The following is a 15069-nucleotide window of genomic DNA, read 5'->3' on the forward strand; positions in this document are numbered from 1 at the left end:
GAGAGAGAGAGAGAGAGAGAGAGAGAGAGAGAGAGAGAGAGAACTGGCACTAAGGATTACATAAAAGGTATACGTGGAGTGGAGTGGAGACAAAAAGATTTGGGGTCATTTAAAACCTGGGAAGGATTGTGAAAACAATGATGCGATGACCAGGGGAAAGGTTAAAGTAAAGATAGTTCTATGAGCTGGGCGTGGTGGCACACGCCTTTAATCCCAGCACTCGGGAAGTAGAGGCAGGCGAATTTCTGAGTTCGAGGCCAGCCTGGTCTACAAAGTGAGTTCCGGGACAGCCAGGGCTATACAGAGAAACCCAGTCTCGGAAAAACCAAAAAAAAAAAAAAAAGTTCTATGGATAGACAAACAGGAGAAGGGAAGGTGAGAGTGGAGGGCCTGACCTATGTATTCATTTCGTGGAGCTACCATAGCACACAGTTCCATAATTCCAGGAAAATTAAGTGTGAATTGAGAATTTTGTATGTTATATTCACATTGTCTAGGTTGAAATACGTTCCCAGGGCACTAGGCAAGCTATTTAGAAGAGTCCTTGAATTGCTAGCGATTGATCCCAAGGGCGTCTGTTTCAGAGCTTTCACTCCTACATCCCCACTGTCTTCTCCTGGACAGTTAACTGGGTCACACACTATTCTCAGAGCTGAGCCCCATGCAAACCCTAATTGGTTTTCGCATCTGAAAGGTTGTTCATCACTTTGTCATTTCTAAATTTAACATGATGTAATCCATGCACAAGATGGGAGATTTCAGACCCTGTGGGAGGAGAAGTGCCACATGCCGAGTTTCTAAATATATCTGGACACAAAATATTTTAAAAGACGCAGAACTTCAAGAATGGTTTCCTTAATCTCAGATTTTACTCAATTTTGTGATTTTGTACTGAATTAGCTATTTCCTCTTTTTCATGGAGGAAATACCTGACAACTTTCTACCTTGAAAAATTCTTTTATATAGGAAAAAATGTTAACCATAACTAGAGATAAGTATGCATACAAACAATGTAAGCTTATAGTAAGCCTAGAGTTTTTAAATTTCAATCTCCTGGCTGTTGACACCACAGTTAGAAGTTTGTATAAATGCAGTGATTCAGTGCATTGTTGAGGAGCCCAAGTCTCTACATCAGTGGGGAAGCACAGACCAAACCTTGTACACATTTTTCAGAGTCGTGGAATCACCCATGCAAAATTATACTTTCCTGTGTAATTGGGTAAGTTAGCTTTGAGGCTCAGTGTCCAGAGACTGAAGTAGTGTACGGACTCAATCATCCTTTAGAGCAGCCTTTGCCAAAATAGGATATTGTCAAGGTCTCTTCCATTGGTGCCAGAGCTTGCATCTCCTCCCACAGAGAGACCAGCAGGTTAGCACCATGCCTCTCTTTAGGTTTTACCTGCTTGCTGTGTTGGAGCTACCCACAACCTTCAAGGTTTTCTGAGGCCATGATGAGCTTCCGTTGGCCCTGGACACTGGTCCTTTCTGAGCTTCCCAGATGATTTTAACATGCAAAGTTGGGAACCGCGCTAGGCAGGTAGCCCCAGGACCCTGCTGGCCTTAGTCCACCAGTTCCTACATCCTTGGGCTCTTTCACTTTAAGAACTGACTCCCTTCTACAGCCTTCAGAAAACAAGCTGAAAATGCAGGATTGTGAGGAACGCTTGAATCCATTCCTTGATCATCTTCCAGAACAAACTGGGACAAGTCCAGAAAATACAGCACTGGCAAAACACAAGAAGCTTCTGGATCCTGCTGCCTCCTGTGCCGGGGGAATTTAGAAAGCATAGCAGAGGCCCCTGTGGGAATCCAGCTGGGCCACCTACTTGATCTCTCAGGAGAATTGCTTATACTTTCTGAGCCCATTCTTCATCTTCAATAACTGAAAGGTCTGCCTCTCAAAGCTTAATTACACAACTATTTAAACAGTATTTAAAAGAGTGTCCTGCATTTCACAGGTGTTCCATGGTGGCAGATATTTAAATAGGACATTGGAAGGAATAGTCAGAGCCTGTTCACTGACTCCACTGTAAATTCATAATGACTACCATATATCAAGCCAATTTATTCCATTTCCATTCTTTATCTGCTGTACAAATATTTATTACTTAACACCCTTACATCAGCCAAACTGCAAGATAGCTGAATGTAGCAATGCATAAAATTGCATGATCCTTCTTTTGACTCCTTGTACATTTTCACTAAGTGCTTCACCAGGAGCATTTATCTATATCATGGATCTCAAATAGTTAAGACTGTTTTCTAGGGTTGGGGCAATAAACAAACTGACCTTCTGTTCACTGACACTGTAAACAGGGACTAAGATGTTCAGAGAAATGTGCAGGAAGGAAAAGAAGCCATAGTCCTACTACCACGAAGGACAGCAAGTGGAGAAGAAGCCGCTGAGAAAGTGCAAGGATGCTGCTCTAAGACCAGCAGCAAGCTGTGCGGCTGTGCGGCTGTGCGGCTGTCTCCCTACAAGCCCACTGTGTCGAGAAGCCGCGCTCTTCCATCCAATTCCTCTTGCCCCACATGCTGCTGTGCCTCTTGCTCTGTGTCAGTTTCTGAGTGGCAAATCCTGACTCGGCGACAGTAGCAGATCTGGATTCCGTGCAATGGGTCTGCTTGTCTCTGTCCACTGCTCACTGCTGAAATAGTGCCTCTCCTTGATTGTGTACTTCCGTCTGTGGTGGACAAACCTCAGGAGACTGTGGCAGAAGTATCACATCTGACTTCTTGATAAAACCACAAGTAGGGGGTGCACAGACATAACTAGACTATGGCCATGTGGCTGAACTCAAACAAACGTTGGTCTGAAACTCCTTATGAAATCATACTGAAGATGGAAACCCGGTAACAAATGGCATAGGGTTTGCCTGGTTGACCATCAAAACTGCTCATACTTAATTCCAGGATGTTCCTTAGGTTAGAGCTGTCATGATTCTCTTGTCTGTCTCTCCTAGCTGTTTCTGCAACTCCTTTTTTCAGAGGAGAAATACAAGTACAACTGAGAAGGCAATGGTAGCATTTTGCAGGCCGTATAAAACTCTTAGATCACCCATACCCTTCGCCACCTTGGGGCTGTTGAGTGCTTTCTCTGTGGTAGAGGAAGGAGCCTGCAGAGTCTGTGTCCATGTCCTGTGGCTCTGGGCTTCCACAGGAGAGAGATCTTTAGATGGTTCATTTTTGGAGGCGTAGTCCTGATTCTAGGGTTTCCCTCAAGTTCACAATTACTTCCCGTCTTGGTTCCCACAAAGAAGATGGCCCCTGCCAACCTTGCTCATAAGAATGAACTCTGACTTTATATATATATATATATCAGCCCTTGACTGTCTCTCCCATGGCCCTTAAGTGATTGTGTGCTGTGATGCCAGAGGCTGAAACTTGAGCCAAGGCTAGGTGCATGCTCCTGAAACTCCTTTTTTTTTTTTGCGAGGAAGGCAAGCCTCTGCTAGTATGCCCTAACTGGTACCTGTGCAGGGCGAGAGTCGCAGGGCAGATCTTGATACAATGGCAGATCTTGATACAATGGCAGATCTTGATACAATGGCAGATCTTGATACAATGTAGCCCCCGCTAAGCTCACCTGAGCCAGGTTGCAGACACCTGAGCTAGGCATCAGTGGCTATGGCGGTCAGTCCTGAACTCTGAGACGAACAGTTATACATACAGACAGACATCTTAAAGCAATAGATGTCCAGTTAGTGCTCCTTGAAATTACTGTGAGATTGAGAGACAAAACACCTGGCTGTAGGGAACTGGGGCATGTGAACAGGAGAGATCCTGATGGAGTTCACATAACATAAATTTTAAAGTGGGGACTTCAGTGGTATTTACTACATTAATAATGTTTTAATAAGGACCACTTTTAACTCCCAAATTTCATTATCCAAAGTGGAACAATTACCCACTAAGAAGTCCCTCCAAATCTTTCTTTTGTCAGCTCTTGGCAATATCAATCTACATTTCTGCTTCCTTTTTCCTAGATTTACCTGGTGATATGGAATAGTTCTTGTCTCTCCTCAGATTTATATATTGAAGACCCAACATCTCACAGGACTACATTGAAAATCGTGTCTTTGCATAGGTAATTAAGACAAGCAAGATCTGAAGGTAGAGACAGGAGAAGTGATGTTCTTGCAGGCAGGTGATGATGACACTATGTTCTCCTACCCCAGGAGAGGGCTGGGACTCAGCCAGGCTGGCACTCTGCTAGCAGATTTCTCACCTGCACATCTGCAACAAATATACCAAGCTATAGAACTCACTCAGTATTTACTGTGTGTGTGTGTGTGTGTGTGTGTGTGTGTGTGTGACAGCCCAAGTTGTTCACACTCCATTCTATTGGATCCTCATCTTAGTGAGATCATACAACAATGGGGACTCTATAGATATGTTTCCAAGGATTATCTTTCCTTTACTCCTTTGTACAGCTGAATAACTCTGTAGTACATGGTACCTCTCACGTGCTATCTCTCTATCCTTTGGCAGACTCTTGAGTTGTTTCCATTCATAGCCATTATGAACAAGATGTCCATCAGCATTTGTGTATGGGGATTGTTTGTGCGTCTGCTTTCAGTTTAGTGGGCTATATCCAGGAGAGGAGTTGTTGAGATAGAAGATGGGTGCTGCTCTGAATGTCTGGTCTCCATTACCAGAACTGACTCCAGGCTGATATGTGGAATCCTTCCTTGAATTCCACAAGACCACCAGGAAATCTATTCAATAATTTATAATGCTTCATCACTTTGCATCTTGGCAGATGTCTCTCTGGTGCCTTAGCTCACTGCTGTTACTGACAACTTGCAGAAGATCCTAAACTAACCAAGGATGAACATGTAGGTTTTTGTTCACAATATAATGAAAATGGAATCTAAGCTCTTGGCCAGTGTTTTCCAGAGGAATGTTCAGGCTCCACTAGACAGCATCATGTATGTAGGTGACTGTCCAGATCTGGCACTGAAGTCTGGATTTACAGCAAGACCCTTGCTGACATCCGCACTTACCTTTGAGGCCACCCAGTGTAGGACCTTGCATTTAGGGCATATTCCAACTCAAAACGGCTCCGTAAAGCTGCCACGTGGCTCCGGCCAGGCCCTCCTCGGCTCAGCAGGCAATCAGAAGAAGAGGAAGGTGACAGAGAGCCACTGCTGTTACTTGATGCAGGAGACATGAGCTGCGTGGGGACAGCATGGAAGGCCTTGTTTACTAACTCCAACAGGCAACTGAAGTGCAGCTTTCATTTGACAGCTCCTAGTTTAACTTTGTCTACGCTGCTCCTCCTTCCCTCAACCTCTGGTTGTGAGATCCGCTCAGCTTCATTTACTTTTTCTCCCATTTCTATTTTGAAGCTGGTGTTATTCTTATTCCTATCTTCCCCAGACACTGTAAACCCAAGTTAAATAAATAAAATGTTATTCAGAGGATTCTCATTTTATGACCAAAAATATCAACAACCACATTCCTCATTAAGGTGATAAGATTCAGTCACGGCAGAGACCCTTTCAATTGCAGCTAAAAATTTTCCCTGAAGTAAAACAAATGTATACACCATCTTAGTTTCTTTTCTTGTTGCTCAGATAAATTACTCCAACAAAAGCAATTTAAGGGAGAAAGGTTTGTTTTAGCTCACAGTTCACGATATAGTCCATCTTGGTGGGGGAATTCAGGCAGCATGAGCTTGAAGCAGCTCTGAGATTGCATCCATGGGCAGGGAACAGAATGATAACACATTCTGCTCAGCTCACTCTCTCCGCTTTATACAGACTAAGATCTCTGTCCAGGAATGGTTTCATCCAGTGTTAAAGTAGGTCTTCCCATACCAATTAACATAAGACAACCAATACAATCAGGCACAGGTGTGCCCAGGTATCCATTTCCCAGGTGACTTTAGATCGTATGAAGGTGAAAACAGTAAGCATCATATAGACTTTTGTAAGAATAGATCCATTTTGTAAGACGAAGCATGGTTTAATATCTAGCAANTGGTTTTTCCCAAGAGAACAAAATCAATCTCTTTGCTAACTGGCAGTCCTTTGGATTTTTGAAAACAACCTGTGGGCTCACCCTGATGTGATCTTCTCATCCTTTTGGTAAAAATCCTTGGTTTCTCCAAATGCTCCTCATAATATAGGATTTTAACTTATTCAGCTTTCTGATTGCTCTTCACTACAATGCTAGTGACAGTTTTCATTATTCTTTTAATGACCTAGAGTTCAATTGGGTCCTTTTTTGTTTGGTCATCTCAGAGCAGGAATGGTCAGACCTTTCGTTCTGCAATAGGAGAGCCTCCTCATGCTGTAGCTGCCTCTGAGCTTATTATAGCACTAACAATGTGACCTTGAGACCATGTCTCCCGTTCATCTTTTTACTATTGTTTCTATGGCTCTGGGAAGAACAATGTGTTATTCTTTTCAGATTTATTCTTGTTAAACAGTGATGTTATTTCATTTTCCAAGATATTATAGATTCTTGTCTTCAAATATTTTCTGACCCTCTCAAACATTGTCACATCACCAGTGTGACCAGCAGGTCTCCCTTGACCTTGGTGTCAGGCTGACTAAGAAACTGGATAGTGGGGAGGACATAGCCATATGAGATCCCAGAGGCCTGGCTCATTAATTAGTGTAACCTGTCTAATGAACTCTTTTTGTGTATAGGTGCTTTGTCTTCTCTCCTTAGGGGAGAGTGCCCCAGAAGTCCTGATTAATGTGACAAAACAAGCTTGTTTGCCAGATCCTGCCATCCATCGTCCCTGTTTCTGGGTTGCCTTATTTACGATTTCTATACCTGCAATGCAGCACAATGACCAAAAAGCAAGTTGGAGAGGAAAGGGTTTATTTGGCTTACACTTCTATATTGCTATATTACACTTCTATATTGCTGTTCATCATGGAAGAAAGTCGGATGGGAACACAAACACGGAAAAAAACAGGAGGCAGGAGCTGACTCAAAAATGAATGAGTGCTTCTTACTGGCTTGCTACTCCTCGATGCTCAGTCTGTTTTCTTATAGAACCCAGGACCAGCAGCAGTCCAGGGGTGGAACTACTCACAGTGGACCGGGCCCTCCCCCATCAACCACTAGTTAAGGAAATTCCCTACAGCTGGATCTTACGGAGAAATTTTCTCAGTTTAGGTTTCCTCTTTTCAGATAATGCTGAAAAGTCTGTGTGTCAAGTTGGCATAAGACTAGCCACCACAACTGATCCCATGTCAACTTGACACACAAATAACTACTAAGCCATACCTTTCCTTTCTTATTTATCCCAGCAACCTTACATTAAAATGTAAATAACTTTAAAAGTCCCACAGTCTTTAGTAATTCAAACACGTTAACATTTCAGTCACTTAAAAAAAAAATCCAACATCTCTAAAAATCCAAAAATCCCTTTTAAAAGTTCAAAGTCTTTCAACATTGGATTCCTTTAAAAATTGAAATTAAACTAAGTACCTTCTTCAAGAAGGAAGAACCAGGGCACAGGCACAATATAATTAAAGCAAAATCAAACCCCACCAATATAAATACCTCAATGCGGGATTCACGCCTTATCTTCTGAGCTCCCATAGAACAGCTCACTGAGCTTCCACACTCAATGTCTTTTCTAACCCAAAGTGCCAGTGTTCTCCACAATCCTCCCCCAAAACATGGTCAGGTCTGTCACAGCAATGTCCCACTTCTTGTTCCAACTTGTCTTAGTGAGGGTTTCTATTGCTGCAATCAAACACTATAACTAAATAGCACGTTAAGAAGGAAGGCGTTTATTTGGCTTGGACTTCCATATTCTGTTCATTGTCGAAGGGAATCAGGACAGAAACTCAAGCAGGGCAGAAACTTGGAGGCAGAAGCGGATGCAGAGGCCACAGAGGAGAGCTGCTCACTGGCTAGCTACTTCTGCCTTGCTCACCCTGCCTGCTTTATGTAGACAAGCAGCCCAGGGATGGCACCACCCACAATGGGCTTGACTTCTCCCCCCATCCATCACTAGTTAAGAAAAGGCATACAGCTAGATCTTCTGGAGGAATTTTCTCAATTTAGGTTCCTTTCTCTCAGTAACTCTACTTTGTGTATCCAATTGACATAAGACTACCCAGAACATAGGGCCCTTCCTGTCCCCATCTAATCCTGTCCCAGGGTAGGAGCAACCTTGTCTGGTTAAAGTCTGTGAGTGGCATGAGAGGATTCCTGGAGCTCAGACCTGAAGGTGTCTTGTAACAACCAAGTCCTCTAGAAGATGCCCTTGTCAGGAGACAGTCCTCAAGTCTCACACACAGGAGCAGCTAATGTTCCCATATCCATAACTTTCCATACCAAAAGGAAGGGAAGGGAGGCTTTATGTCAGAAGGATGCCCCCCTTTCAGTGAAAGGCTTCTTTCCAGAAGTTTCTGTGAAGAAGCAGACAGAATGACTAATGCCTGCAAGCCTGCAAGTATTTCCCGATAGAGTGGGCTCCAGGAATGCTGAGATGGGATATATCGTAGGAAGGAAATGTTTCTTGAAGGATTCTCTTTCTGATTCATTGTGCAGGCTCATGGCCTCTGCCCCTTCCCTCTGCATGCGCATGGACCACAGTCTTGTGTATGGTCCCTATATTTTCCCATGCGTTTGAAAGGTATTATTTTTGGGTGGGTGCTCCTGTTTTAGCTCCTTTACCTATTTTTAAATGCTATTTCATGATCAGGCATATAGCAAATTAAGGCAATTATTGAGAAAATTAAAGCAAACTTCTCCTTGATGTTAAGGTAATTTTTACCATTAGCCTGATTTTCAGCATCAATCACTTGTTGTAAAGGCTCTGCCTTCCAGTGGATTTGTGCATTTTTTCAGAGAATGTCTTTCTTCTGTATTGAACACAAATAGACAATAGCTTTCTGCAGGCTCACTGCTTCTGTACAAATTTGTAGGAAAAAAAGATTAAATATTTAACTTCCATTATGCTTCTTGTACTTAAAAATCTTAAATATTTGTTTTATTTATTTATTTACTCACACACTCTTAGATACTCTTCTCCAGCTCCCATTCTTTTAATCTTTTCATTTTTTTAAACTTACCTATTTTTAAGCTTAGCATGACTGCAAACATTCTCTGGCCTGATTATTTTTGTAACCGCCAAAATCTGATATGAATTTGCCTCTGCCCCTAGACAAGCAGCAGTCTGCTTGTCCTAGGGTCTTCATTGGTCAGCTACGTAGCAATGCAGTACAGTCAGTCATTGTCTTCAAGCGCCATGACACTTATGTTCCCTGACTGCCTTTGTAACCTCCCTAGCAGGGATATTGTAGAGACTCTCAGACTGTTCCCTTTGTCTACCAAACCCTTGAGGAAATGCACTGTAAGAAATTACCCAGGAACCTCACACCAGGAGAAGGAAAGTTTTGAAGCCTGGGATCAGCCAAGGGAGATCTTGGATGCCAAAAAAAGAAGAAAGAAATTTCAAGACAATTCTGACAGTTTGTAAGACTGCCCTGTAGGAGACTGGACCTTAGACAGAGATGGTGGCCAGGACCTTACCATGCCCGGGGCTGATTAGTTGTGTGTATTTCTTGACTTGTGGTTAAACCTGAACTTCATGTCAGGGGGCAGAAGAGCAACCTGTGTATGGATGTCGCTGGACCCTTCTTCCCGTTGAGCCAGCTTGAATTGTCTCATTTCATTTGTATACGTAATTGGCTTGTCAGAGCTTCTGAGACCAAGTCTCTGACCCGCATGTACCTGTGATGCCCTGGCAGTTGTGGGCTTCTACATAGATGCTTCAGAAGGTCAGATTCTCACCTCCACATTACACAGGCACTCCTCCAGTTTCCTAACGACTTCAGAGAACTCGGGTCTCCCCTGTAAAACAAGAAAGGGCTATTTTTCTCCGTTAAGAATACAAGAAAGGAAACACTTTTGGTTTGAAAAATTGAGTATTTGCATTTGTAAAGAATGAGATTAACAATAAAGTATATTTTTATTTAAAATGCACTTGTATTGAAGGGCTAATTGAATGTTCATTTACTGTTCATGGAGGGATGTTGAGTCTTTCTGTGATAAGAGTTTTAACTCAGAATTTGGAACTACATTCAGATAATGAAATAGTGGAAAATCTTTAATTAGCTTTGCATGTTTTTAAATGGCAGGGTTTCTTCTTCAAAACGGAAGAATAAAAGTGAATGCTGAGAGCTGTTAACCAACTCGATGCCTTACAGTGTGGTGTGGGCATCCCAGCAAGAACCCCTGGCCCTCACTTTGTAATCAGCTTCATTTCCAGAATGACATCTCTTATTGACAGCCAAGGGAAGACTAAGGACTCCACAACTATGCCCTATTTTCAGATTTAGAGTTTTAGCTTCAAAACTTGCCATCAAAGATATTGGTTATTACGAACTGCAATGCCATATAAGCTTGGTTAAGTGGTTATTGTGTCCGTTGTATATTTCAAGCCTTGTTCGAGTCACAGGGGATATAAAAATGAATGAGGAAATACAGGAAAAAATCTTGAAATCTTGGAAAACGTTGGTCTCTTTTAAAGAAATAATATGTTTCCTTGTGTCAGTTCCTAAGGACTGTGCACCCTGCCATGTCTCCTTTTATGAAAGTTTCACTGCCAGGAGGGGGAGAGGCCCATTGAACGTGCGGGCTCAGCAGCCAGCTAATTTAGAACTGTAGCAGAACAATTTCTCCCTCTCTATCTATTCCTCTCCCGAGGATACTGTTGGCTCCGGAGCCTGCACAAATGGGAGCGTTGCTGGAGAGCTCAGGCCTAGTCCTCTGAGTTGGTGGGTGAGCAGCTGTGTCTTCCTTGCTGCTGTGTATAAGGGTTTCTCCCTTTAGCACACCATGTTATCACCCCTTCCACACAGTCTGTTCTTTGGTGTTTTAAGGACTGGTTTACAGTCAAGCTCTGCATGCTTGGTTCCTTTACTCTACATATCAAAAGACCTAGCACCCTGGCCTACAGGCCCCTTGTCTCCTCCTCCCTAGTGAGTTTTCCCTCTCCATTGACATGGGCACTCTCTCTTGGGTCCTATCTGAGTCTCATAAAAAGCTCTATGAGGTTCTTCCATAATCCCCATCCTCCTCCGACATTAGGCAGTCTACGTTAAGTCTCTTCCTTTGCGTGCCTCACTTGTAGAATTTTAGTTCTAACACTCTGGACACCTGGTTCTCCCAAGTCATCTTATCAGGAAAAACAAAGCCTTCTCATTGAGACACTTTCCATTGGTCCTCAGGCACCATAGCGTCACCCAACTCTCCATTTGTGGTATCTTACCAGCTTTACCCATCCCTTTCTTTGTCTTATATTTCACCATGGTCGGTCACTCCTGTTACCATTCTCACCCACAAAGTCCAATTTCCTTATTCTTTCTTGTCTTTGAATTCTCCTCAAAAGGACGCCGTTCTCATCTTAAGATCACATTCACCGCAGCTGGCCTCTTGCACTGCCGAGCGAGCCTCTTACTTCTGTCTGGCCTATGCTCTGTCACATCTTGCAAACTCTTACAGTTCTCTAGTTCCCACGATGACATCTCTCTACTCACCCGGTCCTCCCCACACATAGCCTTCATCCCTTGTGTTTCCAAGGATAGATGGACTTGCCTACCTTTACCTGCAGCTAGCTCTGTCATGTGTATGTTCTGTCGTGTGTGTGTGCGCACGTGTGCGTGTGTGTGTGTGTGTGTGTGCACGTGTGCACGCGTGTGCGTGTGTGTATGTGTGTGTGTGTGTGTGTGTGTGTTCTGTCATGTGTATGTGTATGTGTGTGTTCTGTGGTGTGTGTGTTCTGTGGTATGTGTGCGTGTGTGTGTGTATGTGTGTGTGTTCTGTGGTATGTGCATGTGTGTGTTCTGTGGTGTGTGTGTTCTGTGGTATGTGTACGTGTGTGTTCTGTGGTGTGTGTGTTCTGTGGTGTGTGTGTTCTGTGGTGTGTATGTGTATGTGTGTGTTCTGTGGTGTGTGTGTGTTCTGTGGTGTGTATGTGTGTGTTCTGTGGTGTGTGTGTTCTGTGGTGTGTGTGTTCTGTGGTGATGTGTGTACGTGTGTGTTCTGTGGTGTGTGTGTTCTGTGGTGTGTGTGTTCTGTGGTGTGTGTGTTTTGTGGTGTGTGTGTTCTGTGGTGTGTGTGCGTGTGTGTTCTGCCAGCAATTACCCCCACTGTGTGCTTTACCTGACAGTATTCATCCCACTGGCTGACAAATGCACAATGTTTTGTCCCATTTAAAAATCAACAACAAAATAAAACTAGTATGTGGATGCTCAAGGATCCACCCAGCTCATCATCGCCTTGCTCACTTTTACCCACAAGGTACCCTAAAAGTTGTCTAATCCTTCTGTCTTTGAACACCCCCACACCTTCACACCAATCATACTTTCTCTGCCAATATCTTCCTTGTGAGGAGAACAAATACCTCCTCTTTGGTCAGCTCAATGTTATATTTCATTGTTTCTCTTACTTTTCATGGTGTTAGTTAAGCACACTCCTTTGTCCCTAAGATGCCTTCTCCGTTGACTCTGAACATTTCCCTGTCTCTGCCATTGGTTCTTTGGTTTTCATCCTACACTCTACATTTTCAGTTGTCCCAGAATGATTTTATTTTGAGTCAGTTTGTCTATAAACTCAGCCTCTTGTCTGTAAACAGGTGCCAGCTCTCCACCTCTGGTTCACTTCTCCCCAGCTGTGAACTTGCCGACTCCTTGCCCATAGGACTAGGAGAGAAGAGAGAGGTCCATGTCCCTCCCAGGTCTCTCTGGGGCTGAGCAGGATGATGAGTGTTGACAGCTCAAAAGAAACACACCGAGCCAGGAGTCTTGTTGAAGCAGGAACTCAACTTTATGGCATCAGCCTCTATGTTTGGAAAATTGGGAGGGGGATTTTTGGTGGGGTAAGATGATGTAGGAGCCAAGGAAGGGTGACAGAGAATATGGAGTGACTGACAGGGCCAATGGCAAAGCACTATGTCAGCAAAGGCAGGGCAGAGGCAGGGCCAAACAGATCTGGCTGAGTCACCCCGATAAGGAAGTGACTGAGAAAGGTCTCAAACAAGGCTTAGGCTCTCCCACAAGGCCGCAGAAACTGGAGCCAGGCACGGGTTTGTCCTCAAGGCCCAAACCAGAGCCGAAATGAACTCTAACCTTTCCCGGTTCAGTAAATAACAACCGTGTTTACTTACTAAGATCCTAAGCCACAGACGACCTGCAACTTCTTTCTTTCCTGTGTTTGCATCTAGTGTACTGTGAAGCTATAAAGATTCTCCTTCTAAGTTTATCTACAGCCTCCATGATCAACCTGACCACTGATAAACATTGCAAGCCCTGGAAAATTTGAAAGAAGATCCTGTAGCATGAGCAAACCATGTAGAGCCACAAGGCAAGGACACAAAGGAAGTCTTAGCCTTTGTTCTCTCTTTAGTAATAACATTTATTCTGAGGCTAGATATCCCAAATGCATCACAGGAATTCAAATTCCTATAGTTTGAGTAATCAGAATTAAGAGGTCAGAATTCAGAACCATGGCAATAACAAAAGGCCCGTTACTGTATAACAAACGACTCCAGATTTAGGAATCTCCAGCAAACTGTACGTTTTAGACGTTGTTTCACCTTGTTGTTTCTATGGGTCTTGAGCCCAGCACAGATTAATTGGTTCTTTCCTGAGTCTCATCATACTGAAATCGAGGTGCCTGATGTAGGCAGCTCACAAGCTGGAGGTGTGGTTTTCTCCTGGCCAGCATGGGCTCATGTCTCTGACTGATTCCTCTGTGCTGTGCCCAAGAGGATAGTCCCCACAGGACAACCTTCCTCTGGGATAAGACAGAAGAAAACCAGGGATAGAACAGCTCCTTGTCTCTGCGTGTTCTGTGCATTCCCCTGGAGAGGGGCGATGCATACATGTATAACGGGCAAGGATCTCATGGGTCATTCTGGAACCCTGCCTGTCACAAGCAGGCGGTCAAGGTCAAAGGGATGCTAGGGGACATTCTAGGATCTTGTGTGAACTACCTAAGCCCCGAACCACATACCCACAGGCTATACTCTCTGTTGCCTAGTGAGGCCACAGAAATGAGCTGAGGTCACATTTATGGATCATAAGGCCTCGTTCTGAATATTCTCTCACAGTAGAATTGTCTTGACTCTTATGCTCTGCCTACGAGAAAACCATCACACTCTGCAGATCCAACTAATAAAACACATCCTTTTGGTGTGTAAGTGATACCTCTAGCTACAAGGTATTTTGAAGGTGAGCAGTGTTTTATTTATTCTTGTAGACTTAGCATTGTCTACTGGATCGGTTTGAGTTCACTCTTGTCAAGTCGAATTATATCATTAAAATAAAAATTTCATCCTCAACTTATCTCTCTGCTGTCAGAGCCACATCTTGTCCTGCTGACTTTATTAAAATATTCTTCTATTAGCGCAGCTTTCTAAAAGCATGATCCAGACTGCAGACAAGGGAATCATGCAAGCGTGCACCTCCGATCAAGCAGCGCTTCTCATGAAAGCCTGTAATCACATCCCATCTCATCTGCATACGTGAACAACAATGTCCTCAGTACTCGTCCCCAAGACACAGAGCAACCTGTGGTGTGATCACTGACCTACTCTTCCTCCTGCAGACCCCCATCCGGTCACAACAAACCTGTGCGCCGCTTACCACATCCATCTGGGGTATTCAACTAGTGCAGCCCAGCACACCCCTCGAGTGCGGCCCGCCATGCCTCTCATCCGCATGAGTCATCGATTTTCACATTCAGTTGTTCATTGCTGTGTCAGTGCACAGCCTGCACACCTGAAGAGGCAGGGCTCCACATACAACTCCATCCCTAACATGTAAGGGCCATGATCAGGGCCTTGAATTGGAAAATGTCACTAAAACTCTTATTGAACCACTAACTGAATTCATAATGCCCACTCCACCCATAGCGTGAAGTCCACCCTACCCTTGGGGGGTTTGCACTTGTTTTTCTTCCCAGAAGGACTTCCGGTATCTTTGCCTTTCCTGCTTTAGATTTAAATGGTGCTTTATCAGAGACTGTTCCTGCCCGTGGACTAGGCCCTGGGGCTCAGGCTCTCTAACTCTTTTTTTTTTTTTTTTT

The 15069-nt window shown here is 43.8% G+C and overlaps 1 protein-coding gene across 5 annotated transcripts in view; it reads right to left on the reverse strand.

The window, feature by feature from the left end:
• Window positions 1-15069, reverse strand: part of LOC110320040 (serine/threonine-protein kinase TNNI3K) — a 250965-nt gene that overhangs the window by 36886 nt on the left and 199010 nt on the right. For 3 of the 5 annotated variants that reach the window (XM_021195894.1, XM_029537368.1, XM_029537371.1), the window contains 2 exons: window positions 9772-9831; window positions 5007-5176 (listed from right to left, as the gene is read on the reverse strand). In XM_021195894.1, coding sequence (XP_021051553.1) covers window positions 5007-5176; window positions 9772-9831 — 230 coding nt within the window. Of the gene's footprint in view, window positions 1-3369; window positions 4237-5006; window positions 5177-9771; window positions 9832-15069 lie in introns of those variants that run through there. The other 2 variants (XM_029537370.1, XM_029537369.1) reach the window with 2 other exon arrangements.

The sequence above is a fragment of the Mus pahari genome, chromosome 4 (assembly GCF_900095145.1).
Source record: "Mus pahari chromosome 4, PAHARI_EIJ_v1.1, whole genome shotgun sequence".
Classification (NCBI taxonomy): domain Eukaryota; kingdom Metazoa; phylum Chordata; class Mammalia; order Rodentia; family Muridae; genus Mus; species Mus pahari.